This window comes from Malus domestica, chromosome 03 (assembly GCF_042453785.1).
Source record: "Malus domestica chromosome 03, GDT2T_hap1".
Taxonomy (NCBI): Eukaryota; Viridiplantae; Streptophyta; class Magnoliopsida; order Rosales; family Rosaceae; genus Malus; species Malus domestica.
The window spans coordinates 8,556,254-8,583,708 of NC_091663.1; the positions used below are offsets into that span (position 1 = coordinate 8,556,254).

The window sequence follows — 27,455 nt, forward strand, 5'->3', positions numbered from 1 at the left end:
ATCACATGTACTTGTTCAATGCCTTACCAATTAAGCAAAAGAGTGCAAGACTATATGAGAGAAGAAGAGTGGGCAAAGAAACATTGTTCTCTGTGGCATTCATAAAAAATGAACTGGCCTATATTTAACTCTTTGGATTTGGCTAAGACAATGTCTCTGGCTTTTGGCCTGTCAAAGTCACCAACCATTGAGGCATTGTAACAAACTCAGCACTAGTTGTCACATTGTGGGGCCACCGCCCGTCCACATAACACCAATCTTTAAGTTGGTTATATTGCCTGATAAATAAATTAATAATTTGGTTATATTGTGTTTACTTTACGCGGTTGTGCTACTTCCATGGAACTGGCATCATTTGACATTTTCCTTGCTTTTATAAACAACCAGTTGCTACATGACTAGATGAACATAAGATTCGGATTCTGCTTATCTTCCATTTTTCCTCATTTTTAATCTCCTCCTATTTAAACATCTATGATTAAATTGACCTTTTTATAGAGAAAGAAAGACAAAGTAAAGTAAGAGACAAGGGAAGGGGAGGGGAGGGGAGGAGAGGAGATTTGGATGGAAAAGAATCTTACTCTGAAAATAGCTCTAAGATATTTGCTTATCATAATGTTTGGTACCTTTTTTACATAATGTTTGATACTTTGGTTTAGTGGGATATACTTACATGTAATGTTACAAATTCAATTGATGAAATGATCAAAATCAAATATTAAAGACACATCGACCAAATATTAATAAGAAATTGATCAAATATTAATAACATGTAGTCAAATCTAGACTATATATTATCAAATATTAAAAAATAATTATTTCAGTGATTAATCAATATTAAAGTGATTATTTGAGGCCACTTAATACTACGGTTTAGTGGTATTCTTTTTTTATTTGTAAGTGAGAAGCCTTGGGTTCGATTTTCGCCAAAAGCGAATTTGAACCACATTATTGCTAGTCCATTGTGAGGCTTAGCCACTCTCCCACATCTTAGTGTATATAATATTGTTTGTTGAAGAAAAAAAGTGATTATTTGAGTGATTATAATTTTTTTGTTGTCAAATGACTGGTTATAATTTTTGAATTTGATCTTTTGAGCAAATATCTAAGAATAAACTTAGTATAGGGTTTAGGCTAATCTGGCAACCGGACAAAAACCTAACCCAAACCAATTGTAAAGGATTGGTTCGGGTTGGGTATGTTGATTTCGCAACCCGCCTTACTTGCACCCCTAGATACTAATACTATCGTCCGTTGAAGAATAAGAGAGTGGGCAAGAGGTGCTAGTCGCTGGGGAAATGAACTTTAAAGTTCCGTAGTACCTAGGCTATGTTTGTTATGAATGCACTACAAAAATTGTTTAGATCATTTCCTACTCTTGAGTTAAAACTTGAAATTTTTAACCTAGAAAATTTAAGTTTTAACTCAGAAATAATTTTTCTTCTCCAACCATTATGGGTTAAATTTTTAGCCCGTGATTATTAAATAATGAATTTAGGATAATTTTTTTTTTCTTAAAATAACTTTAAAAAAAATTATGTAGACTATCCTATTTTAATTTTATGAACATTTTAACCTAAAAATATTTAGATTCGAAAAAATATAGAAAAATCACTAAACCGGCGCCATGAAACTCGTGGAACACTATGAAAAAATATGAAACACATAAAATATTTTTTTAATTACTTTAGTCGTTGAATTTAAATTTGGACCATTATATATATATTTTTTACCATTGGATTCAATGAATTTATAAATATAAAACTAAAAAAATACACATATATGGTGGGCCAGCCCCACTAACTTAGGTGGGAATCCTGGGCTAATTTGCCCCAGAGATGAGTTTTGAGTTTAAACTCATAAAGCAAGTTGGGGTAAATTTAGAACCTACAATTTGAGTTTTACTCCAAGGGTTGGAGTAGGGCTTAGAGGGATTTGAAACTGATTAGATGCAATTCATGTTAAGGTGTCATTTTGATAGTCCCTCCTTTAGTGTATTTGTAGTGCATTTGTAGTGTTTTAGTAGTAGCTTTGTCATGTGTAGTCCATTAGTGGTGTCCATATAGGATTTGCTTGGTTTAGACAATTGGGTTGAAATGAACAAGTCACTATACTCAAGGTACGTCGGAAGGAGAAACGAAATTTTTTTGTCCAACTAACGCTAGAAGATAGATAACTCATCAAATAAAGTTTTCTATTCGAATCTACCCAATTAGAAGGGAGCAATTTCTTTCCTGTCTAATCCCCTTATAATCCTTCAACATGAAAATTCATTCTCTTCTGCCTTTTATACACCTTTAATTTAAAGATTTGTCCATTTCGATTCAATCCCCTAATAAATTTTCTAAATCATGTTGGTTGTTTTGTTCTATTGAAACAAGAAGGGTACGAATGAAGATCTTCTCCGGATCCTTAAATCATGTCTGTTCATCGTACATCGTGCGATCATTTTTTGTCAGGTACGGTTCATATTCAATTTTAAATAAAAATATTTAAAATAATCACTAAACTGTACGATGTAAGATAAACGAACACAATTTGAAGATCTCTAGAATCCTCACAATGAGAGTTTGAAGACGAACCTCATCTCATTCCATATAGTCTTTTTAACTCTTATCTTTAAACAAAGGCAGATACTTTCCCCCACATTTCAACATTTGCTAGACCACATCTCATGAACTTACCACCACCCACTAAACCCATTCCACGTGGCACCCAAAACCAGCTTTACAAGCTGTCAAATCCTCATTGGCTCTTACATTTCCCTAATTCATAAACAATCCATCTTCCCTGTACATATACACCGGGAGCTGCTACCGTGCGCACGGTGCGCAGAGTGCGAAAGGAAGAAAAGAAGGGTAAAGGAGAAGGAGACAGTGCGCATTATTATTAGCCAACCCACCATAGTCGGACCAGGAGCTTTGTTAGGTATGTGTGAACCGCACAAGGTCTCCCCCTCACTAATTTTGGCACCCAAACCCTGAAAATCCCCTTCTCTCTCCTCCTCTTTCTCTCTCTAAATCTCTTTTTTGTTGATCTGGTATTTTGCTGCTGTTAATTTCTTTGTTTTAATGGATTTATGATTTTTTCTGGAGGAATGTTTTCTGGGGTTTTGAATTTATTTCTCTTTGGTTATGTATGCAGAGAGAGATAGTGTTTGGATTTGATTGTATTGGAGTTCTCATTGATTAGATAAAAAGAAAAAAGAGGGAAAAAATGGCTGCTCCACCGGCAAGGGCTAGAGCCGATTACGATTACCTCATAAAGCTTCTGCTCATCGGCGACAGCGGTGAGTATTTTTTTTTCCTGAATTTTAGATCGATTTATGTTTAATGTATCAATTTTGTAGCAAATGGTATGATGTATTGAAAAGTTATAGCATTTTACCATTGAGATCAAAAGAGGGTTGCTTTAGGCTTTAAGATTTGTTGGACTTGGGGTTTCAATCAAAAGTATATAGGAAAAAGGGGTTTTCCTTTCTGGGTAGTTTAGATCTGGTTTGACTAAGATTGAAATTGTTTTTTTCCTGATTTATGATCTTCTGGTGTCAAAGAATGTGGAGCATTTGATTATTACCGTAGTCTGATTTATGAACGGTTTGAGCTTCTGAATCAGATTTTTTTATCAATTTAAGTCATGCGTTTTTTTAAAGTTTGTGTTGAATGCAATGTCTAGCAATATGTTTAGATAAGCAAATACCTAACGAAGTAGTATCTGTCAATAAATTGAAGACTCTAGTTCTTACTTGACACAGTCGGTAGAATGTTGACTGCGTCAATTGGTATAAGAATTTTCGATATTACAAATAATGTACTTGGCAGAATGCCAATGCTAAATTTGATATATGCCTATTTATTTTTGCAGGTGTTGGTAAGAGTTGCCTTCTTTTGCGTTTCTCAGATGGTTCCTTCACCACTAGTTTCATAACTACCATTGGGTTTGTATTCTCTAACTTTAAAGTTAAATGCATCTGATAATTTTTTTCTATTTAGAAGCTTCCTAAACCTCATGGGTTTATCCTTGTGAAGCATTGATTTCAAGATAAGGACCATTGAGCTTGATGGAAAACGAATTAAGCTCCAAATTTGGGATACAGCTGGTCAGGAGAGGTTCCGTACAATCACTACTGGTAAAAAATTATTATCGTAGGTACTTGCATTTTGATTTTACAGAACATTGGTGGTAGTAAATTGATTACCCATGTTGCTCTTGATGGAAGATGGATTTCCATGAGATTTTAGTCACCTTTTATTTTCCACCCTTAGAGTTTTTCGAGAGACAAGGTTGTTAAATTCTACAGCCTGAGTTCCTTACTAGAAAATTGGTCAGAAAAGACATAGTTCTTAGGTACAAGTGGTTTATTGAAGTAGATGGTGATTGAATCCAAATAATGTGCCTTTTAGGAGAAAAGGGTAGAGTGAGGGTCCCTTTAAGAGGTGGATTATAAGCAGGCTGTTATCAGAAGGGCGCTTGGGGAACATGGGAACCCAGTAGTAAAGGTGGAAATGCTCCATTTTAAAATGGCAATGCTTAAGGGCATATATTCTAGACTAAAAACAGGGTATAGGTTAGTCGACTTCTAGTACCAGGCAGGCATGCTGGACAAGTTGGTCCCAAAGTAAAGCATGAAACAGGCACATTCAGATGCAGAGTGTATGGTGCATCTTTTACTATATGTTATGTCATATATGTGATGAATTCTTCAATTGGTTCCATGGGGTTTGTTATTGGAACTATATTTGGTTAACTAGCTGCTGCGGAGTCTGTTACTTGCGGCAGGGTGTGGAGTACACTACGCTCTTTTAACCTAGAGCTAGAATCTTATAATAATAGATGGCTCCTTTGTATGCAAACCTATACTATAGGACTGATGGGAATGTTTGGAAAATGGGCATCTGGTTTCCAGTAGCATGCCTGGATTGTGGTATGGCATCCTAGCAAAGTATCTCTGGGGTTCCCGATAACATAGGTGGGCCCTATTTGATGAAGTTGGTTAGACAAGTCTCTGACACTAGAATGATTAGGTTCGATGCTATATCTTTGTATGCCCTGCTGGTGTGTAATGTGTATGCTATTATTTTTTTGATAACCAGTTCTCTATTAACCCTTCCTTCTGTCCCAGCTTACTATCGTGGAGCCATGGGAATTTTGCTGGTCTATGATGTAACCGATGAATCATCTTTCAATAGTAAATTTCTCTCCCATACGCTTGGTTTACTTGAACAAATGATTCTTGTGTTCTGCTTTATTCGAAAGTTTCTCACCTGGCTTGTTGCTGTTTTCAGACATAAGGAATTGGATTCGCAACATTGAACAGCATGCTTCAGATAATGTTAACAAAATACTTGTAGGGAACAAGGCTGACATGGACGAAAGCAAACGGGTGAGCGTGTGCTTGAAATCTATCATCAAAAGACACCTTTAATTCTCACCTTTAACTCTTATTGGAAGTTGGTCTTAGTAAATGGAGCAATTCTGATCGGAATCCTACTTTTGCTTGGATCTTGTTTAGTTATGGAAACATATGTTTGCACCCGTCCTAATCTTATCTCCACTGTCCTTTTAGGCTGTGCCTACCTCCAAGGGTCAAGCACTTGCTGACGAATATGGGATCAAGTTCTTTGAAACGGTAAGTGATCCCTATAAATTGCGGGAACTAATTGATTAGCTGTTGCCATGTACTCAAACATATTGTGTAATGCAGAGTGCAAAGACTAATCTTAATGTGGAGCAAGTTTTCTTTTCAATAGCAAGAGACATAAAGCAACGGCTTGCCGACACCGACACTAGGGCTGAGGTATTTCAATTGCTTTCCTGGTTTTGTATATTAAAAGGATATAATCTACATTTCGTATTTTTTAGAAGTTCTCTTGTTTAAGCATTTAAATGACTTTGGTTCCGGCGTTGCAGCCCACCACAATCAAGATCAACCCTGACCAGGGGGCCGGGGCTGGTCAAGCTGCACAAAGATCAGCTTGCTGCGGTTCTTAAGTTGATTACATTGTGATCGGAGGGGGGGGGGCGCATATTGGTGACTTACAAATGTTTGGAAAGACAAAACTAATTGTATGACAATACGATATGATGGTGCTTGTAATCTTCTCTCTATTTTTTTTTTTTTTTCGGTGTCATTCTTTCGAAACATAGTGTGTGAAAGGTAGTTTCTTAAGGTTTCAGAAATGATTTTTTTTTGGTTGTTTTTACTTTCTTTTTTGTGGTAAAGAATTGACGTGTAACCTGTGGCAGGCACATTTTTTTTTTCTGCCCATTCTCCTTCTTATGCTTGTGACTTCCCTTAGCGTGTGAAAGATAGATGGTTGCTTATTATCTGAGACTTTCATAATTTGACATCTAAGTTTTGGGGGAAAATGTTATAGTACGATATAACGTTCGTGCGAACGTTATCGCCGCCGGAAAACTTTGCGGTAAATGAAGATCGGAAGATTGGAAATTTGGCAGACATCATACCTCAACAATTGCCGAGTATTTCTTCCCTAGTCTTCGTTCCAACTTCAAGGGACAATTATTCATAAACTAAAAGGAAACTGAAGCCGTATCCGCCACTAGCCAAATGACTGCCCTTGCCAGTGCCGTAGCCACACAGAGCAGCATCCGTAACCTTAGCTCCGACGTCACCACCGACAGTAGCATACCTGCTGCTAACAGTTGTCGCGAGGGGGGGGGGGGGGGTGGGGGAGGCGGGAGACGGAATATTTGTTTTCTAAAATTTCCAAGGGATGTGCCGGAATCCGAAAAAACCTAAAAGTATGATGGGGTTTAAACGAGATCAAGATCAACCCATAAACTCTGCCATAGAATAACTTACATTTGCATAAACTAATGTACCCAATTTAACAAAAAAGCATAAATTCCTCCATCCATTTGCCATACAAAATACATTAACAAAAGTGATTATTTTCACGCGCGTAAAAAACCTTTCTCCAATCTTCTATACAAACTCTCCTAGAAGTTCAGTTCCTCCTTTCCATAAATACGCTGAAGTTCACGAGTTGCCGCTTGAAATGATTCTGAGGAACAAAAGTTTAAATAAGCGAAAGGAAGAGAGAAGCTATGTTGGATACAAATTTAAAGTTGATGAACGTTAAGTCACCAAAAGAAGAAAAATGTAATTCGAATTCATTACCTTTCCAACTGTTAAAAGCTTTCTGATTGATCGGAGCACCAAACACAGTTAGAAGTGTATCAAACAACATGCTCTCAGGCGTGCTCCTTAATTCTTGCACTATCTGATAGATGGTCTTACCATTCTCAAAGAATATGTGATTGTTTGGATGCTTTGTTTTGCAACCAGCATGGCGCTCAAACTCGTAAGCATTAAGCCCCTTCCATAAACCAAATTATCCACATCGTGTCAATTTAACATGTAAATAAGAAGAGAACCGATTAAATGATTTACCTCAGAATAGTTTATCGAGAGGGAGACTCACCTTAGTATAATTACATGATTGACACCCACATAGATAGCCAACACCTTTTATAATCCCGCGAAGCTCCTTGTTACACAAGGGATATAACAAGTCATTAGAAAGAAATCCTAGATTCCTAATTGAACAAAATGGACAAGAAGATCTAAAGCTTACCTCACGTGCCAAGGAAACATACTTTACAGGAACCCCATCAAGCATGCCCGTAGAAATCAAGCTCCTAACATTTGACGGGAAGCTGTTTGGAGCTTGTTTCTTTGACGTTTTGACCTCAGGTTTATTCTTCGAAACTGACTCAGGTCTTGTTTTGGGTACAGAAGCAGTATTATCAACTGCACTGGCATTTGATACGTCCAATTCCTTCTCGCACACAGTTTCTGATGTTTGAACTGTAGACGGATGGTATAATTGATCATAGTTACCAACAGGCCTGCCCATGGCTACAATATCTTGATCACCAGAAAACCCACCAAAAGATATCAAATTTGCATTCCCTTTATTGTAACTGTCAGCCATTGATACCACACTTTCATCCCCCTTGCCATAGCTGGGACCTATTGGTCTGCCATGGGCATCCCTCTGGTTGTAGGCATGACCCATTAGTGTGACACTACTGTGCTCCTTATCATAGGCCTGCCCTACCGATAAAAAACCAGTTTCATTTATCCTATCAAATGCCTGATTTGTGGACAGGTTACTATTATTGTCCCTATTAGAACCATATTCCCTCGAAACATGCATAGCATTGTCACCGTCCCTGACCTGATTGACTTTGACTTTTTTAATTCCAGCATAGCTAAGAGTTTCAGGATCTTCCATCGCATGAGATACTGACAAACTAACAGATCCATCTTCTCCAAACTGGTTGTCGATACCCTTCCTTAGATTCCAATTATCTGATCCGACAGGAGACACGTTCCTTTCGGCAAAGTTCACAGAGCTTGTTGTATCAGATCCAAATAACCGGTCAATGAATTGGTGGGGAACTGACTGGAAACCGGAAGCATTCTCCCAGGAAGAGACATTTTCATTTGACATTCCAGAGCTCAATTTGCTGTTTTGAATATGTACTGCTTGCTTCTTGTTTGGGAACAGCTCTGCTTCACCAGCATCTACAAACCATTGTTGAGACCGCTTTGGCTCCATTCTTGAATGGTTGCCAAAATTTCCATCTCCCTCATTTACATGCCCACCAGTCTTTCGCATCCATAAACCCTTGTTCTGGAAAGACTGCGAGTAACAAACTCTCAGAAAATGCTTGAAACTTTATCCATCACATGCTCAAATATGATCAGATGCCAAATGTTCAAGATAATAACACTCAAGGAAACTTTTCAAAGCATTTTACTTAAATCAAACAGCGAAAAGTTCGTCAACTAATCATAGGCTTAATTCTTTCAACTTTTTTTTTTTTTTTTGAAAAGAATAATTCTTTCAACTTTGAACCATCTAAACACTTCAGAATTTTGACAATCCTAAAAGAACATCACTAAACACCTGAAAATCTAACTACACACACAACAATAAACTGAAGTACCAAATAAATAAGAACTTCAAGAGCAGCTGAAACAAACTATAACATACACTCTAGTCGAAAATCACCCTTCTCCCCAGCCATGTATTATTGCAGCCTCGAGTACTTACAATAACCGCACAAACGCCAAAGTTTACGACAGAATTTCTCAAAAATTTTAACTTCAAATTGTACCCCAACGAAAGAATGTTGTAGTTATATGAGCACCATAAGGATCATTAACTTGAAAAAAAATCACAATAAGCAAACCACACAAAAGCCACAATCAAGCAACCACCAAGTCCACTCAGATAAAACACATTACAGTAGTGGGAAAAAAATTATACAACTTACCATTTTCCTCCTCCTACTTCACAGTAAAAAAATCCCCCCCCCCCCTTTACTCTTCCGATTCCTGCTGTACGAGTGTCAGCACGTACGGACTGCGATGAATTCCATCTGCATACATAAACACACATACACAGAGATGTTCAAAAATTAAAAATTGAAAAGCGCATGAGCTTTCTGTCATTTCAAACCCTAAAATTCAACAAAATCCCTAAAAAAAATCCCCAATTTCTTCATAAAACTGCATGAGATAACAAATGCAGTGACCGAGAAGTAAAGGAGGAAATAATGTTACCTTTAGCAGCAGCAGGCCCTTCGTTGATCGATGACTGATCAATTTTCCGGCGCAGGAACTCCGGCGACTAAATTAAAAATTGAAAATCTGAGAGAGCGAGAGAGAGGGGAAGTTAGGGTAGCGGAGGAGCACTCGATCTTTTCTCCAGAATAGAAAATAATTGGGTGAGGCCGCATGCGAGGAAAGTCGCCGTTAATTTGATCATCACCGTCCACGTGTGAAATTATAAATGAATCACAGCCGTCCATTACGAAGACGGTCTTGACGCCAGTGCATTTTCGTCTTTACACTTTCATCCGGTTACGAGAATTGGAAACCGGTTGTGGTCAGGTGGAGCAAGTCAACCAATCCTCTGTCGACACGTTGCAAGATCTAACAAGCCGTGCCGTTCACTTGTAAAAACTCAAAAATCCAAAACATGTAACACTTCCATTTATTTGCTACACTACCATTTTGATAGTATTTAGCTTCATTTTTAAATGATAAAATTTTAAATTTGTACGACATTTTTTTTTTAGCGTTAGTATAAACATATTATTTTATAAAAAAATTACAATTATTAAAAATAAGTTTTTTTTATTTGTTTTTTGATAGGATGTGTAAAAATTTCTTGACTGTTACGAAATATTTCTTAATCAAAATGCCTTCCTAGTGAGGATTGAAACTCTTTCTAAAATCCTATACCACTTTTGATTAGGAGTTAACTTCATGTATATAAATAGGGTAAAACACTCATTCACCAAGACCACCAAATCAAAAGTTCTAAGAAAAAAAATTAGAAGCCCTCATTCGCTTTTCACCAAGCAAACAAGACCCGAAGCAACATGTCTTGCATCAGTTTCTCGACGCTTGAACCATCTGCTCGAATGGAACAACAAGAATCAGAGTCTAAGTCTGTGGAAGCCTATCAAGTAATGGCGGATCATAAACCAACCATCCTGTCTTGCATCAGTTTCACGACGCTTGAATCATGTGCTCGAATGGAACAAGAAGAACCAGAGTCTAAGTCTGTGGAAGCTGATCAGTTAATGGCGGATCATCAACCAACCATCGACTACAAGCGACTGACATCTTTCTTGGAGTTCGATAACTCGTTCTTGACGCCGTGGAACTGCAACCCTAGTGCCCCTGCAACAAGTGATAGTAAATCGAGTTTGGAGACAAGAAACCAAGATTACATCATGTTCCAACCTGGTTCATTCTTTACCGACGGATACGAGGGCGAACTCGTTGTTGGAGGAGACGATGATCATGATCAGTATACGTACTACGATGAGTTTACTGCAATGATTTTGAGGGGTTGCGGTCTTGAATGAATAATGAACGAGAACAATGGCAAGGATACTGGCAAACGTAGTAGGAAGGAGGAACCAACAAGGAGAGAAATCGAGGAGCAAAGTGTAGTTTACAAAGTGTGATATCTTAAACAAATTGAGTTTTTCTTTATATTAACGATATTTTATTTTAAACTAATAAAAATTTTATAGAGGAAGATTTCAATTTGGAGGAATATATATACGAAGAACACATCAACTCTAGCCAATATACACCTGTTTGTACCATACTTGACCAATCCCGAAACTACTGAGCACCGGTCAACGTTATACCGTCAAAGACCCAGAAGAGCTTCCCTTCAACCAGGAGGCCAATCACAATGCGACACGTGTCGACATCAGAAGCCAATCACATCGCGACACGTGTCAACATCAGAAGCCAATCACAACACGACACGTGTCAATGTTAGAACAAAACTAGAAACTCTCTTCTATAAATAGGGATCATTCTCCCACAATAATCTCTAATGTCATTTTGTACTAAACTATTCACTAGAACTCACAAAATGAGAGCTTGAACCTATGTATTTGTGTAAACCCTTCACAATTAATGAGAACTCCTCTACTCCGTGGACGTAGCCGATCTGGGTGAACCACGTACATCTTATGTTTGCTTCCCTGTCCCTATTCATTTACGTACTTATCTTCACTAGTGATCGAAGCAACCAAGCGAAGGTCATAAACCTGACACTTTCTGTTGAACCAAAGTCCTCGCTGATTTTGTGCATCAACAACACCCACATATGTGCAAAGAAAATTAAACATTTTAATGAGTTAAATTAATCTAATGAATTATCACTAATCTACAATAGAATGATAAACTCGTTGTTCTAGTAACCACAATTATATTATATGTAGACGTTCGTGTTGTAAAAAAATGCCACATTAATATTCATAATTTTGCGTATATAGTTATAGAATGATATATTAATTGGAGTTAAAAAAGAAATTAGAAAAAATCAGTAATAGTAAAATAAGTTTCACTGTATGGTAACTAGCTAGTATACACACCAAGTGGTGAGTGTCTCGATCGAGAACCAATTAGGTACCAGAAGTTTAATACTAGAGAAAAACTCGGATTCCTTCATTCTTTTATGTACCAAATTACGAATATTTCTTCCTCTCCCAATTTGGATTGAATTCCCTCGAATCCTATACCCTTGCGAAGTAGAAATTACTCCACAAATGTATCCATAAATAGGTTAAAAAATAATTAACTCCATCACCAAAACCGCCAGATATCTAAGAGAAGATTAAAAGGTTAATAAGATCTTGTCCAAACAAACAAAACCATATATGTATAGCAGCATGACTTGCATCGTTTTTACGACACTTGAATCATCGGCTTCAGCTCCAATAGAACATGAAGAACCAGAGTTTAAGTTAAAGGAAGTGATAAAAACTTGATGATCATAAACCTGGCGTTGGGGTGTGCAAAAGGTGTAGTGGCACAGGGTCCTGAATTTCTGAAGGGTTCCAAAATTTTTGAGCCTCTTATATATTACATATGAGTATAAATTTTCTAAGAAAAAAGATTTAACTGAAAAGAAAAATCATCATCTTATGATTTTATGTATATTACAATTGATTAAGTGGAGTATACACTTAATGTATTAGTTTTTCACTTTTCTCTAGCAATAAAAAAACTTGTGTATTACTTTCTTTCAATTTTCTTTAGCAATAAAAAACTTGTTGGAGAACAATTCAGAAATAAACAATATAACAGAAATAAACAGAACTTGAAATTCACAATTTTATTTCACAAAAAGTACTTGCTATACAGAATGAAAAGTATACAATAAATACAGAAATTAATATAAGACTATCAACAGTACTAACTTGATTACAGAAGGTAGAGGCTAGCGTAAAAGCTATGTCCTTCGAACAGTAATTCCGTCCCACTCTTGTGCTTGTGGTTCTATAACGTCTGCTCGACCAGGATACAACTACTTAATCCTACAACCCGCACTGGATTATAGAATTCTAGCGAATTGCTTTGTGTGTTTACTCTCTCTAGAAAGTTTGTACGGAAGAAAATGAAGAAAAAGATGAAAAATGATGAACTGAGGACTCCAGTTATATAGGCTCTTTCATACCTCTTCAAATACCTTTTGGATGTATCTGAAGCTTTACAACTCTCTACAAAAGGTTGTATATTTAATCAAAACGTTTTTAATTAATTTAATTAAAAACTTAATTCGAAATTAAAACTAATTGATCAGATTAATTTTAATTCTTAGGCCCCAAGAGGCCCAAGGCCCTTGTCTTGATTAATTAATATTAATATTATGGTATAATCATCAAGCCCAATCCACAGAAATGGTGGCCCAAGCCTCAATTCCCATTCCAAGTGGTTCAACACATAACTAATATTGTAGAAGACAAAATATATATAAAGGCATTTTGGAATCTTGTTTTCACCAATATGGGACAAGAGTCTCAAAACTTCCAAAACTAACTTGTTATTACTTTCTTCCACAAACACAAACATATTTTCGTATCTCTCTTTCAGTCATGCTCCATTTTTTCATGGATGAACCCTAAAACATGACTTCATGGCAATTGAAGATTATTTAGTTAGTAAGAGTGAGATGCTGATTTGGATTAAGTTTGAATATATTGATTGTTGAATTATGTATCAATATATTGTAAAAAAAAATGATTTATTTTTAAAATAAGGAGGACCTTTTTATTAAAATCGCACAGAGACCCCAAAATGTTAGAGACGATCCTATATAAACCAACGATCGACACAAGCAGCTGACATCCTTCTTGGAGTTCGAAACTCGTTCTTGACGCCATGGAATTGGAACCCTAGTGCTCCTGCATGTTTGTTAAGCCAAGGTTGGAGAAAAACCAAGAACACATCAAGATCCAACCTGGTTCATTCTTCAGCATTGATCAGTACGACAATCAAGATTACATCTGCAAGGATACAGAGAAAAGAGAAGTCAATAGGAGATCATGAGCAGCTTAATTCGTGAAGTAGTTTACAAATTGTCATCTCTTTTTCATATGTAATGGATGTTGGAGTTCCCTTTTTCATGTGTAATATGGACATTGGGAGTTACCTTTTAGACCATGTCTATTTGGATTTCCCTACTTCGAACCAAACTTGTATAACTGAAGTCATCAAATTTTAATTAAGAAGCATGATGGAATACAACCCTAATTAAAATTTGAAATCACTTGAGAAGTGTGTAGTTCATTTATATTTCGATTACTTCTCCTCCAAGGAATTCTATTCTGGCCTAGTGCCGATTTATGTATGTATAAAAGGATTTACCTATCAAATCAAAATCATTCATTAATTTTATACAATTCTACATCCAAGCATTTGCACCGACCAAGAATAATTATAAAAGGATTATTCTCTTCCTCCTACAGACCTTAAAGGCCAAGGCCAGTGTCCGGTGGGTATGACCTTTAATATGGTTAATTTTCGTGGTTATCAGGATGGATACAACATTTTCATCTCCAAACCAAACCGTTGCCATCCCTAGCGAGTGGAACCACATAATTAAGACACGACTACATGTTACAGGGCATAACCTCACATAAAATACCTGACAATAATATTAAAAAATTCAAACCCCTTCCCCAAACTTTTGCCTATCGATCGAGTGGCCATCTTTGTCGACAATCCCTACGACGTAAAGTTAAGAGCTGACCTACTACAATACTTATTCATTTTCTATTTGAACTCTTTTTATTTGTTATTTTTTTAATATTACTCGAACTCTTTTCTGATATTTATCAAGTGACAAGTATAAAGATATATCATCGTAATTATAAACATATAATATGTTTTTTAAATGCAAATATGGCGTAAGTAATACGAAATATCGAATACAAAATCTCATAAAATTAAGAATATGTTCCCAAAAAAAAATCCAATAAATTCATCTCCACCATGTTTCAATATAAACATCGAATTAAAAAATAAAAGATAAAAAGACTATGATCTGTACGAATAAGTATACATCAAAACTAAATCTATCTGTTGACGCCAGTCGAAGGAGATAAATATAAATTAAACATGTAACAAATCAAGAAATCATCTGCAGCTTCGTCAAATCGTATTGGTGATGACCCGGTGGTGCCAAATGCAGATCCAAATTCAACTCCATATTCAAACACGACACCCTTTTGCTACTATTTGACTTCTTCAAAACAGGCATCGGCGGCGACGGCTGAGCTCGAACAGCCGCAGCTTGGATGACGTCCCTATGTCTCCTCATGTGTCCCCCAAGCGCCTGTCCGACCGTGAACTCAAGCCCGCAGATCGGGCACTCATGCTTCTTGGGCTTCACCGGCGACCCCGGGAACTCCGCCAAATGTAAAAGGTCAACAGCCCCACCGGGCATTAGCTTCGGCTTCTTGTGACTCGCCCTGTGGCCTCCGAGGGCTTGGAACGACGGGAACTCCCGATCACACGTCTTGCACACGAAAACTCGGTCATTTTTCGAGTTTTCGTATTTGATGGGGGAGGAATCGGGTTCCCCTACCTTGGATAAAAGCATTAGACAATTGACCATGTCTAAGGTCTCGTCTTGCCTGCTTCTCTTCATGGCTGATGACGGTCGATTAGGGTTTAAGATTCGGGTTTAGGGTTCAGCTCGCAGGAGTAAAGCGAAGAAGTAAGCTGGAAAGGAAAGATTTGGAAGTGGATGAGATTTGTGTGTGTGTTTTCGAGAGTTTTAAGGTTGTTCTTGAAGATGCTCGAGGTGGTGTATTTATAGGGGGGAGATATCTGATATGTTTTGCTGACTTTTCGTGTACGGAATAATCGAAGTGGTGTAAGTCTTGCTGGCTAAGTAACGGAGCAGTTTCGATTAGCGCCGTCAGTGTTGGGGTCCGATTGCGTCACCGCGTTGCTGGAGTAAAGCTTCCTGAAGGGGTCGTTTTAGGCGACCGGTGGGAGTGGGTTGAGTAATCCGACCGTTTCTAGATTTGATTTACTCGGTATCCATGGCCACACGCATCCAAGGCGCGTGTCAAACTAAAACTAGTCTTCTTTTTCGTAATTTCCATTGGGTTTCTGCATTTATTTTCGCATAGATTATGCTTATGATGATTGCCATCAATTAGAAAAGGAAAATGTTACAATGGAGAATAACTTTCATGCGTTCTATGCCAATGGATTAAGGATACACAACAAACTTTTTTACACATGTCTAATTAATAAGGGACATCACCATGCTGTATACTCGTGCTATATAAGTTATTCTCGTTAAATAACCTATTTTATTAGATTACATTGTATTCTTAATAATAGTGAGACCTACTTGTATCGGCAACTTTGTCTCTATTATAGTTTTCGTAACATCACTTGTAAAAAAAAATAAATCAAACTATAAAAAAGAGAAATTTTTATAAAGACACGGAGAAAACAAATTATGTGGACGATAAAATTAATACATCTCAATCTATATATTAACCAAGAATAATAAGATTATGTGATCATATTTTTTGGCGTCATGAGACCAAGCTAGCTTCTTGTCCTTTGAACGTGGAATCTCTATCCAACATAATTTTGTTTACTTTTTACATTTTCTAATCCAGTTAGTCCTTTTCACATATGTGATAAAAAAAATCTAGATATCACAGCGCGTTTTGTTGAGTAGAGGGGAGGTTCGTGTGAAAGCAACTAAAATTCTTAAAGAACAAGCGAGTCAACAGAAGAAAAGGAGCTGCCTGTGGAAGAATACACAAAACTAACCGACTACGACGGAGAAACTTGCATGCCAGGTAGTATTTAGTCCTACTAATGTTGGTAAGTTAACGCCAATTGGCTTACTGGAAACCATACGCGGTCCATCAACATCCACAGTTGTATTTGCGATGTGCCTTCAGTGTGTGCTTCCTACTTTCACACCATTATTTTATGTCATGACATCGTTCATGCCTTTCCTAATAAGTTTTCTTAATTTGCTTTATCACTTACCTCACCATTCACTCACAATTGAGTATTTTCCTTCCTGCTTCAGGGTTCTTCTTCGGTTCTTCCTTTTTCACAATTTATTTTCATATTTCATATACCATATATAGTTTAAGCGGTCATTACTATTCATATACATCATATAATATCATATTATATTATATTATATTCTATCATATTATATTATATTATATCATATATACATGATTAGGAAGAAACACATTTTTGACACACATTTTGTCATTCATTTTGTATGTGAATTTCAATGATCCAAGCCTTCTATATTTTAGTACATTTTCGTAGGTCATCCTTGCAAAATATGAAACAAACTCAAAACCATTAAAACATTTATTTGTAGTGAAGAAAATTGATCAATACAGTTTAAAAAAAACACTACTAAATTTAATTCAACAGTTATATGATTTTATATTTGGATGATTTTTGGTAGATATAATCTTTTAGGTAACATATAAAAGATTGTTGTTGTATCGTTGAAACAAATTAGTCTTACGAAAACGTATCAAAATGTATATTCTAGAATCCTAACGGTATGACGTGCATGTTAGTTGTTTTACTCCCTTATTACTCGATCATCACCATAAGTCATACCTTATTTTGTTGGTTAAACAAATCAATCACTCAAAAACATTTGAAGAGAATAGTTGGACATGTGTTAGTTAGGTGTGCTGTACTCACCAATTCGGTCAAAGATAAGAAAAGTATTAAGCATAATTGGCTGTGGAATGAACTTTCCTTTTCCAAAAAGGTTAGCTTCACGAGTACGGATGGCACTCCTTGTTCTTTTCATTCAAAGTCCGTACGATTTGTTGATTTGTTGATTTGTTGATTTTTGAATTAGTTTTAGACCTTCTTTAGATTTTTCATGTGTCATCTTCATTGTTCCTTTTTAATTAGTTTTACATCAAACATATATGTTTTTCTTTTCTATTCAAGCACTGTGGATAGATGAGAAAACCGAGCACATTGGTTCGTACAAGGATAACTATTTTTAAATACTTGAACTGTAAACTTAGCGTGTAATGTATTCATCTACTAGAAACAATATCTAGAAACTCCACACTCTAGGGCGGAGCCAAAGCTAGGGTGAGCTCCAAGTTAATTAAGATTTTAGTGCTAGTTCTTAAGAAGTTAATTCCATCAAACTAAAAATTGGCCCATCCTGCCTTAACAACTCTTGAGACAAAGAAAGTTGCTAAATCACGCATAATAGACAGAAAAAAGAAAAATTATAATCAACGTCATAAAAATTTCTAACTCTGCTCTTTAGACTATTCTTTTGATGATTTGCTTTATTAAATGTGGTTTTGATAAAACGTGCTTCATTTTACACCTACAAAGAGAGAAATTTTTAGTTATGACAGGAACACAGATAGTACACCACATGTTTTTATGTAAGTAGTAGAAAATTTTAATTTTTAAGTTATTAACATTTTAACACACACAACTCACTATTTATATAAAAACACGTAATGTACCACCTCGTGTGACGATCACATTGAAAAATCTCTCCTACAAAGATACACAGTAAGCCGCACATTGGCCGGTTAGTATTTACATTGGCAAGGACACAGGATTATTTTAATCCTGTCGCGGGTCATGTTCTGCGTCTTTTAAAGCCAGCGGCCATAGAGATTTTGGTGTTCAAACCTTCTAGATCTTTCAATGCTTATATAGTTGGCTATCCGTTTCAACCTCTTTCACAAGGGAATCAGTTCCAAGCTTAAAAATTCAATCTGTGGGATAAAGGTTTCTCTAATAAAAAATCATTCACAGGCTTATACGCATCTTATTTATGATATCATTATATTTTAATGTCATTGCGTTTATCTCGAGATATAGACGTGACACTTTTTAATAATTTTCTTATGTTTTCCAAAACAAAAGTTATCTTATCATAAAATAGTTTATTATAATTTTCTCCTCATCCCCATATAGTTGGGAATTTGATATTCTCCTGAGTTTAAGGAGAGGATCATCCTGACCAAGGATCTTAGACCTTTGGATTTTCATCAAATAATTATAATTATTGTTGATGTACAAAATCGGTGAGGACTTTGGTACAACAGAAAGTGTCAAGTTTGTGACTTTCGCTAGATTGCTCCGGTCACTAGTGTAGATAAGTATGTAAATGGATAGAGACAGGGAAGCAAACACAAGATGTACGTGGTTCACTCAAATTGGCTACATCCATGGAGTAGAAGAGTTCTCATTAATTGTGAAGAGTTTACACAAGTACATAGGTTCAATCTATCATTTAGTGAGTACTAGTGAATGATTTAGTACAAATGACATTAAGGATTATTGTGGGAGAATGATCTCCTTTTATATAAGAGAGTTTCTAGCTTTGTTCTGGCCTAGCCATGTGTCATGCTGTGATTGGCCTTTGATGTTGACACATGTCGCCATGCGATTGGCCTCTTGGTGTTGACACGTGTTGCGCTGTGATTGGCCTCATGGTTGGAGGGAAACTCTTATGGGTCCTTGATGGTATAACGTTGACCGGTGCTCGGTATTTTCAAGATTGGTTAAGTATGGTACAAATAGTGCTCCCCTAAGTTCCCGAGTAAGGGAAACTCCTCGGTTGGGGACTTGCAAGATCCAAGCCGCTGAGTAATCATGAAACTTCTAAGTACCGAAGTGTGATATCGTTTTCACTTGCCTTATCTGTCTCATAGGTAGATGTGGCATCTTCTCTGGAAGTACTTTTCCTCCATTCAAGGGTGGTATCTTTAACCGGTAGAGATGCACAAGGTAATGTATCAATATCACTTGAAGCTTACTTGTAGTTTTAGGCTTGGTCAAACGCGATACAAACCATGTAGTAGGAGTCCCCCAAGTCGCCGAACTAGGAGATCTGCCGAAAGAGGTGACAGACAAGGTAAGCAATCAGAGCTCTTAACAATCAGTCCCAGATCATAAGTTTGATTTCGAGTTCCGGCTGATTGTTCTCATTCTCCCTATCTTGCAGGCAGTAGGAAGGATAAAGAGAAGAAAAATGAGAAGAGATGATATGAGATACTTTTGCTTTTGAAGAAGTAACTTTCCACATGCTTATTCTTGAATTGAGCTGGAGGGTTTTCTGGTTTCCTCCAGAGAATAAGGCTGACTCAAGAATTTGAGGGTCAAAACAAGTCCATCAAATCAAGAGTTCGTTTGACCTTGATGATATAAGATACTTTTGCTATTGACAAAGTAATAGATGCTTCGACACGTGTTCTGTTGCGCTTGTCTCCACATGCTTCCTTGTATTCTTCTCACTTGCCCTATCTGTTCCTCAGACAGATATGGTATCTTTTATGGAAGCACAAGATGTTGAAGATGAGTACTCGAGAGCAATGCCAAGTAAGTAATCAGGCAAGGGGTTTCAGGCAGTCAGTTCCTGATTGGAAGCTTGATTCCAAGTGTTGACTGATTGCTCTCTTTCTTTTTGTCTTGCAGGTAAGAACAAGGGCAAAGGAAAAGACAGGGAAAAAGCATGATATGAGATACTCTTGCTTTTTACCCTGATGATATGAGATATTCTTGCTCTGGTGTAGCTTGTTTGCAGAGGTATTATCGGGGAGAAAATAAGCTGAGTATTTCAAGAGACTCTGCTTAGAGTGCCATCTCCGATATGAAAAAAAGTCGAGCATTTTTTTTTTATTTGCAGGTCTGCTTGGCTGTGGATGATGGAGGTCAACATGTATATGAATTGTCCCAACAGCGAGCAGTAACGTTGTTCCTTTATCCTTCTTGGTCATAACAATGTAGTGGAAGCTGCAAGATTCACGTGTTTTAACTTTGTCAGAGCACTTTGAAAAAGTGGTCTGTGGTATCTGGAAAGCTGATGTTGCGTGTGAAGATTGCAGATAAATTTTATCCAAGGAAATCTGGCCCTTGAAGTTCAGGGAATGATGCTTCTTCGGTTTTCTAACAAGCAATCCTGTTGGGGATCTGGCTCTCGAGATTCAGAGAGCGTTGCCTCTTCAAATTTTTAACAAGGAATCCTATTGGGGATTTGGCTCTCGAGATTTAGATAGCGGTGCCTATTCGATTTTTGAGAAAGCAATCATGTTGTGAGTTTGGCTTTCGAGATTCGAATAACAATGCCCCTTCGATTTTTGAGAAAGCAATCATGGTGGGAGTTTGACTCTTGAGATTCGGAGAGCGGTGCCTCTTCGATTTTTGAGAAAGCAATCCTGGTGGGAGTCTGGCTATCGAGATTCGGAGAACGGTGCCTCTTCGATTTTTGAGAAAGCAATCATGGTGGGAGTCTGGCTCTCGAGATTCGAAGAGTGGTGCCTCTTCGATTTTTGAGCAAGTAATCCTGTTGGGAGTGTTTTCTCGATGTGAGTAAAGGTTGTGCATTTTTGCCAGTCTGCATTGCCACGGAGCAAGGAGGTCAGAGGGCTCAAGCATGAGATTAATCTCAAACAAGAGATTAGAGGACAAAAGTTTTTAAGCATTTTGGACGGCTATAATAATCATAAATGTCAAAACTTTTCTGCATCTCTTAGTCTTCAATGTTGAAATTCAAAATTGAGGACAAAAGTTGGTTTCTTTCCTCACATTTGCATAGAGATCAAACAGACAATATTCATTTGTTGCAGGAAACGATAAAATTCCTAGGGCAAAGCAGCACAACAACTCAACATAGAAAATGGGTTTCTCAGATTTAACACCAACAAACATTAAAAATCAAAACAAGAAGTGAAATGAAGAATAAAGTAGTGTTTTTAATATCGAGAACTGAGAAATACCTTCAAAGTTGCTTTCTCCTAATGCTTGGGTTTTGACGCTGAGATGAAACAGAGACTTTTGAGAGAGAGAGAGAAAGAGAGAGAGAGAGAGCACGCAGAAGAATAGGGATTAAATGTCCTCTCGATTCTGTTGATCCTCGGCTGCACTATGAAATCAAACTTCTCTAGAGGCGGGTCGGCCTGTGCGTGCGCCAAGCTCTCATCCAAATCGAGAAACTCCGTCATCTTCTCCGGAGAGATAGCGGCGTAAGTTGTGACTCGAACAAGAGCTTACGGCAAACGGGGTTTCCTAATCTGGGTTCGCATTCTGGGCGTCGGCCGTGGAGAGAAGGGAAGGAGGGTTGTTTGGGGTGTTTTGGGGAAAAGGGAATATGGATGGTGGCGGGTGGGTATCAGGGAAGGGGAAGGTGGGGTGGGTGATGGACGCCACGTCATCAGTTAATTGAAGACTTAACAACCAGACTAACGGATGTATGAGACTGTCCCAAAATTAACACTTTAGGTATGACTCTGGGACGAAAAAAAGTTCATATACTAAATGTTGAAAACCACGAAACTTGAGGGTAATAAACTGAGATTTATCCTAAACTTTAATCACTAGATTATAGTAAATGTAACGGCAGCATCTTTGCTCACCACCCTTAAGTGGTGGTGAGCATACCATCATTTTGATTCTCACTCGATAAATTTAAAATTTGAGATTTGTTTTGTTGATTGATCAAATACACTCATCGTATCCCATTTTCCTTTTAAAAAAGGGAACTTTAACGAAAAGCTCCCAGTACTGTTCATTTTAACGAAAATCATATTTTTACACTAAAAAATCAATTTTGTTACTATTCATTTTACCCTTTATTTTGTCCTTATCGTTAAAACTCAAAGTTTTATAACCATTTTCATTAATTTACCTTTAAAAAAATGCATCTAAATGCACCATTTGTAAATGCAGAGATTTACAATCCAGCGTAGGATAGTATTACTATTTTCCACACTACAGTTTTGTACTTCTCTTTTATTCTGATTTTTCATTTCTTTGTTTCTATTCAACTACCAAACATTAAAATAAGAGGATGTGGACCAGTGCATATAAAATGCAACCAATCGTTACTCAACATTGTCTTGTATACAAAACTCTTAAATACACCAAAAACATGTTACCCACATGTTGTATACCATATTTATTGCAACAATAACGTTGAGGTGCTAACCGGTTATTGGGTTCATCATACGTTGCTAGCCACTTACTTTGATATGGTGCACAATTTAATCTATTGAGATTTGAAATAGACTAACACTCTTACAAAAATTCACCAAAATAAATTATCTTGAAACATGATGACAAATAATACGATATGGTGGTGATTCATAAGATTACACCAGTATATTATTTTATTTTACTTAGAGCTACCTTTCTCATGATTTTGTGGGATCAACCCGAACTTGCCTTTATGAGTCTCTTTTGCATATCTTCACTTGTAAGTGAAAAATATCAAGTTTGATTCACATACATAACGAGAACATAATATATTTGTTGAGTTTGATACTTTAATATCTATAGATAGACCGTTGCGTAGCCTAATTCAATCATCGTCTCGTTGCATAGAATATATATTTTGTCCTAAGTAGAATGTAGTTGTATAATCTGTTAAAAAGAATATAGTTATATAAAAAAATTTAAATTTTTTATTGAAACATGTGTTTGGCATGCCACACCCATTGAGTCAAGAAATTCCTAATTCCAACCACACAATATTTTGCAAACTAGATTTCCATTTGAGATGTGGTTCTCAGTTTTCACACATTATTTTTAATTTCTCACACATTACTTTTAATTTATGGTCATTAAATTGAATAAATCAAAGTGAATCATTGATTACATTAAGTATACATATGTATGAGAATAAAAAAAAAGGGTGAATTGTCAATTTAGTCTCTGAATTATCACTGAGTGAAAATTAGGTCCCCAAACTATTTTTTCAGAAAAATCAATCATTGAATTATAAAAATCTGTTAATTACATCTCTAATATTAAATTTGAAGTTACTATATTTAATTTTTCGTCAATTTAAATCACATTACTTGCATGTGATGCACATTGGAGGGTAGATTGATAATTTTATTATAAAAAATAGTGTATGGAGTTAACTTTAGAGAGCAAATTAGACTTTAGATTCACAACCTATATGAAATGGTAAGGGCTCATAGCAAGAAAATGATGGTATTACACTTTAAAGTGTGTCAAGTAACTTAAATTGTCGAAAAACTAGATAAAATAGCTTGAAGATAATAGTAAAAATGAAAATAGCAATTTTTAAGGAAATTAGGGACTTATTCTACCAAAAACTTAATTTTAATAATTCAAAAACTAAATCCGCACTTCAACCTAAAAATTTTGGAACAGTGGGGAACTCAATCGGTCAAGCTGCAGAGTGGCTTTTACCAAAAGAGGAGGGCTCTACTGAGCGACAGTCTTTAACCCTACCCCAAGCAAACACTGTCCATGAAGAAGGGAAAATCGTCAGAGTCGCAGACAGTTCCTCTTCGGACAATGAGGCCGGCGGAAGAACACGAAGAACCCTTCAATTGCAAAAGGCAATTGCAATTGGTCACCACATCACCCTTCAGACTCCCCGATGATTGGTTCGTTGAGGAAAAGCGCCGTCCCCTCAGCAACATTTGCAACCCCGGCAAAATCGACAGGGTCTCTCTAAACTTGTTCAAATGTGGACTCCTATGAATGTATATTATCTGAATGCATGGATTTTGATTGCATGCATGTATTTTTGATGTGTGGATGCTTACATTTTGCTATGTGTTTGCGTTAATGCCTGGGTTCTTTTTTGTTGTTGGGATTTTTGCAGTGTTTTTTTTACTGATCTTGAAATTCATATGGCATGTTATGGTTTTGTGGGAATTTCTCGTTGGAAGCGAAAAATTGGAGAGCTTGAGGGGGTTAATTGTTTGGGGTTAATAAAGTTTCATGATTGGCATTGGACTAGATTTACTCTTACCGGACTCCATTTGAATATCTGAAAAAAAAAAAAAAAGGAAAATGATTGGAAACAGTCAAGATTTCTTCTTTTATGCATAAGAAAATCTAGGTCTTTGTTAAAAGTTAAAACCCAGTAAATGTTTAAGGGAATCTATTAATTCCAATATTTTAAAGGATTTTTATCCTAAATGGTCTTGATGCTTGAGGAATTCATCACTTTAGTTTCTCGTGTTTCAAAGTTATTAATGTCGCCCATAATTTATGCCCTATCACGTCAATGTGGGAACTTCAATTTCGTCAAATGTCAAGACGATTGCGATAAGAATCCTATTTTTAAATCGTTGTTGCACATGCTCTTTGATCAGTAAACAATAAATAATGCTTTTGAACTTCTTATGATTTTTATTTTTTAATGTTGCACATGTATCTGGTTTTGTTGCTGGCATTGTGGCTTTCACTTGGTTCATCGTTATGGTCTTCTCCGAAAACAATAACTTAATCCGAATATCTTGATCTTATTTTCTTGCATTAATATACAAATGGCTGCTTTGAGTATTTTTGAAATGAAACTTTATGTTATCTACAATTACTATGATAAGCAAGAATATACATGCAGATTCAAAATTCCGACTCTCCAACAAGTACATTGTACAAATCTGCTCCTGCCGCGTATTTACATTTACGATTTCTTCTTTGTGAAAATTCATTATTATGTTTTGAAGTAGTTCTAGTTCAGGTCTCAGAACTTTCTTGTAATTTTGCAGTATTACATTGAGGCTGATACGGGACTGAGGTTTCGTTCACTGCCTGCTGTACAGAGATACCTAACTGAAGGGCAAACCGAAACATTTACCAAGAGATTAAAACCAGGCAGTGAATGCCTTGTGAGTTCTAGGATCCAAAAAGTTGTCAATCCAAAACATGTAATCTGAATCATATGATTCCCGAATTTACTTTGATTACGCAAAGCTTATTGAATTTTGTCCATTGATACAATTTGTGTGCGTAGATTAGATTTAGAAGTACCTCTATTCCTCATTGCCAATGTCAATCTGCAGAAGCAAATTACACCATGCACCACCAGGAGAACTTCTTCATCCTTTAAACTACCTGATGGTTGGGAAATTGAGGAAAAGCCACGAAGGAAGTCTCGTGTCATAGACAAGGTACCAATCTTACGTTTTAAATTTTGGCGGTTTCTCTCTTCTATGTTGTAGAAAGGGTATATCTAGCTTGTAGTTGCTGAAAATATGTGCATTCTGCAACATGGGGTGAAATTGCACAAATGCATGTTTCGTGACATGCATACGTATGGACTTTGCATGTTCATGTACAGATGGTATCTTTATATAAATCTGATCCCTCTTTCGGGTCAGCGACTTAACCAAAACGTATTGCCTTAACAACTGTAAATTACGTTCAATGTACAAATTGGTTGTTATTGTATATTGAAAATGTCAAAATAAGAGAGATTGGCGAGAATGGATCGAAAGAAGTTGGCAAAAGGATTCGAGGGGAATAGAAGATTGGGAAAATTATGGTCTGAGTCTCTGAGATGTGCTATGCTCAAGATTTCTTTCCTCTTTTTACTGAATGAGCATGGCCATATTGACATTGTGAAATATATTTTAGACGATTCATTTCTCTAAAAGAGAACATTTACGAACAGCGTTCACATATTCATAAATTAGCACACTGCACTTCAAAAACATGATAATTTTTTTGTTTTCTGCAGACTTATATCGAGCCAGTTACTGGAAGGCAGTTCCGTTCGCTAGTAGCAGTTGAGAGATACCTAACAGAAGCAAATGAAGAAGTTCCACTCAAGGCATTGATGCCTGCCACCAAGTCTAGTGTATGTTTTTTATTTCTTTTTCCAATTACTGATCAAACGAAAGTTTATCAATCCGCTCCTCTGTGGTCCTTGATCTTGTCCAGTATTGTGTTTCAGATATCGAGTGGCTCTTGCCATCAGAAGACAAAAAGTTCGGCTGAAAGCGAGCCCCAGAATGTTGGTTCTAGTTCTCTGAAAAGAAATATTTCCGGTGAGAATGATAGACCCTCCGAGCTCAATTTTGGCAGGCCACCGGCAAAAGTTAAATGGGTCCTCCGTCGTCCTGGAGGGAATATGTGGAATCCCGTCATTGACGATTCTAAGGTCCCGGATTCTGTAAAGCAGAGCTGGTCCGAGAGTTTCAAATCATCCCTCTCTGGTGGAAATATCAGTGCACCAATTCTATAAGTTACAACTGTTCTGCTAAGTGGAACTTCTGTATCATTTTGTTTGTTTATTTACTTCAGATGCCAGTCCCCTAAGTTTTGAGGGATCCTTTTTTCTTGGAGGTTTATCAATAGCGATCATCTCGCAAGTCTTTTGACGTAAACCTTGTAGTGCCGATGAGCATAGGCCTCAGAAATCTCTCAGTGAAGAGCAAACCAAGATTTGGAGGCCCAAACACGACCCAACAATCAAACAAGTAGTAGCTAAATGATAATGTAAACACGAACATAAAATTTTAGAGTACGGTTGAATTTAACGATTGAATGTGTGCTAAAAAATCCATGTGAATTTAACAGGAAGATCTAAGCTACTTAAAATGTATCATGTAGGAGACAATGATTCGTAATACGGTTGAATGTAATCAGGTTACAATGTGAAGGTCAAACTAATGAGTGCGGCTCAAATTCACATCAAAGTTTCGTCAAGTGGCTATATTCTTTTATGCAGATTGCTTAAAGGGAGGGATCCCCATTTTTTTCAAAAAAAATAGGGACAAGCTCCCTACCGTTGGATTTAACTTTAATGAAATTGTACACAATCTTAACC

The 27,455-nt window shown here is 36.7% G+C and overlaps 4 protein-coding genes across 6 annotated transcripts; 2 read left to right on the forward strand and 2 right to left on the reverse strand.

Annotated features, from left to right (window-relative positions):
• Positions 1-2,647: 2,647 nt before the first annotated feature.
• LOC103421397 (ras-related protein RABE1c-like) lies at positions 2,648-6,327 on the forward strand. Of its 2 annotated transcripts, none has more exons than XM_008359428.4 (9): positions 2,648-2,928; positions 3,145-3,289; positions 3,865-3,937; positions 4,029-4,129; positions 5,123-5,188; positions 5,286-5,383; positions 5,567-5,629; positions 5,705-5,797; positions 5,911-6,327. In XM_008359428.4, the coding sequence occupies exons 2-9, from the start codon at positions 3,217-3,219 to the stop codon at positions 5,989-5,991; spliced, it is 648 nt and encodes a 215-aa protein (XP_008357650.1). In that variant the 5' UTR covers positions 2,648-2,928; positions 3,145-3,216; the 3' UTR covers positions 5,992-6,327. The 2 variants fall into 2 exon arrangements, with proteins under 2 accessions (XP_008357650.1, XP_008357659.1); XM_008359437.4 differs by having other exon boundaries at positions 2,828-3,040.
• Positions 6,328-6,808: 481 nt separating this feature from the next.
• Positions 6,809-9,773, reverse strand: LOC103421389 (uncharacterized). The gene is made up of 6 exons (XM_008359416.4): positions 9,602-9,773; positions 9,313-9,417; positions 7,602-8,675; positions 7,449-7,514; positions 7,145-7,343; positions 6,809-7,028 (listed from the first exon to the last, which is right to left on the reverse strand). The coding sequence occupies exons 2-6, from the start codon at positions 9,313-9,315 to the stop codon at positions 6,964-6,966; spliced, it is 1,407 nt and encodes a 468-aa protein (XP_008357638.3). The 5' UTR covers positions 9,316-9,417; positions 9,602-9,773; the 3' UTR covers positions 6,809-6,963.
• Positions 9,774-14,984: 5,211 nt separating this feature from the next.
• On the reverse strand, positions 14,985-15,506 carry LOC103421489 (zinc finger protein ZAT12). The gene has a single exon (XM_008359530.4). It carries the CDS (start codon positions 15,504-15,506, stop codon positions 14,985-14,987), a length of 522 nt encoding a protein of 173 aa, XP_008357752.1.
• Positions 15,507-24,030: 8,524 nt separating this feature from the next.
• Positions 24,031-27,012, forward strand: LOC103421472 (methyl-CpG-binding domain-containing protein 7-like). Of its 2 annotated transcripts, none has more exons than XM_008359515.4 (5): positions 24,031-24,337; positions 25,393-25,551; positions 25,687-25,794; positions 26,364-26,483; positions 26,580-27,012. In XM_008359515.4, the coding sequence occupies exons 1-5, from the start codon at positions 24,137-24,139 to the stop codon at positions 26,868-26,870; spliced, it is 879 nt and encodes a 292-aa protein (XP_008357737.1). In that variant the 5' UTR covers positions 24,031-24,136; the 3' UTR covers positions 26,871-27,012. The 2 variants fall into 2 exon arrangements, with proteins under 2 accessions (XP_008357737.1, XP_008357745.1); XM_008359523.4 differs by having other exon boundaries at positions 24,062-24,337; positions 25,393-25,512.
• Positions 27,013-27,455: the final 443 nt, after the last annotated feature.

Excerpts from the sequence above, each read along its gene's own strand:
- LOC103421397 (XM_008359428.4), top strand. The coding sequence starts at position 3,217 with ATGGCTGCTCCACCGGCAAGGGCTAGAGCCGATTACGATTACCTCATA. Across the intron at positions 3,290-3,864 it reads TCTGCTCATCGGCGACAGCG|GTGTTGGTAAGAGTTGCCTT; the intron begins GTGAGTATTTTT and ends TTATTTTTGCAG. Across the intron at positions 5,798-5,910 it reads ACACCGACACTAGGGCTGAG|CCCACCACAATCAAGATCAA; the intron begins GTATTTCAATTG and ends CCGGCGTTGCAG.
- LOC103421389 (XM_008359416.4), bottom strand. Across the intron at positions 7,515-7,601 it reads ATGTTTCCTTGGCACGTGAG|GAGCTTCGCGGGATTATAAA; the intron begins GTAAGCTTTAGA and ends TTGTGTAACAAG. Across the intron at positions 7,344-7,448 it reads AATCATGTAATTATACTAAG|GGGCTTAATGCTTACGAGTT; the intron begins GTGAGTCTCCCT and ends GGTTTATGGAAG.
- LOC103421489 (XM_008359530.4), bottom strand. The coding sequence starts at position 15,506 with ATGAAGAGAAGCAGGCAAGACGAGACCTTAGACATGGTCAATTGTCTA.
- LOC103421472 (XM_008359515.4), top strand. The coding sequence starts at position 24,137 with ATGAAGAAGGGAAAATCGTCAGAGTCGCAGACAGTTCCTCTTCGGACA. Across the intron at positions 24,338-25,392 it reads ACCCCGGCAAAATCGACAGG|TATTACATTGAGGCTGATAC; the intron begins GTCTCTCTAAAC and ends GTAATTTTGCAG. Across the intron at positions 25,795-26,363 it reads AGTCTCGTGTCATAGACAAG|ACTTATATCGAGCCAGTTAC; the intron begins GTACCAATCTTA and ends TGTTTTCTGCAG.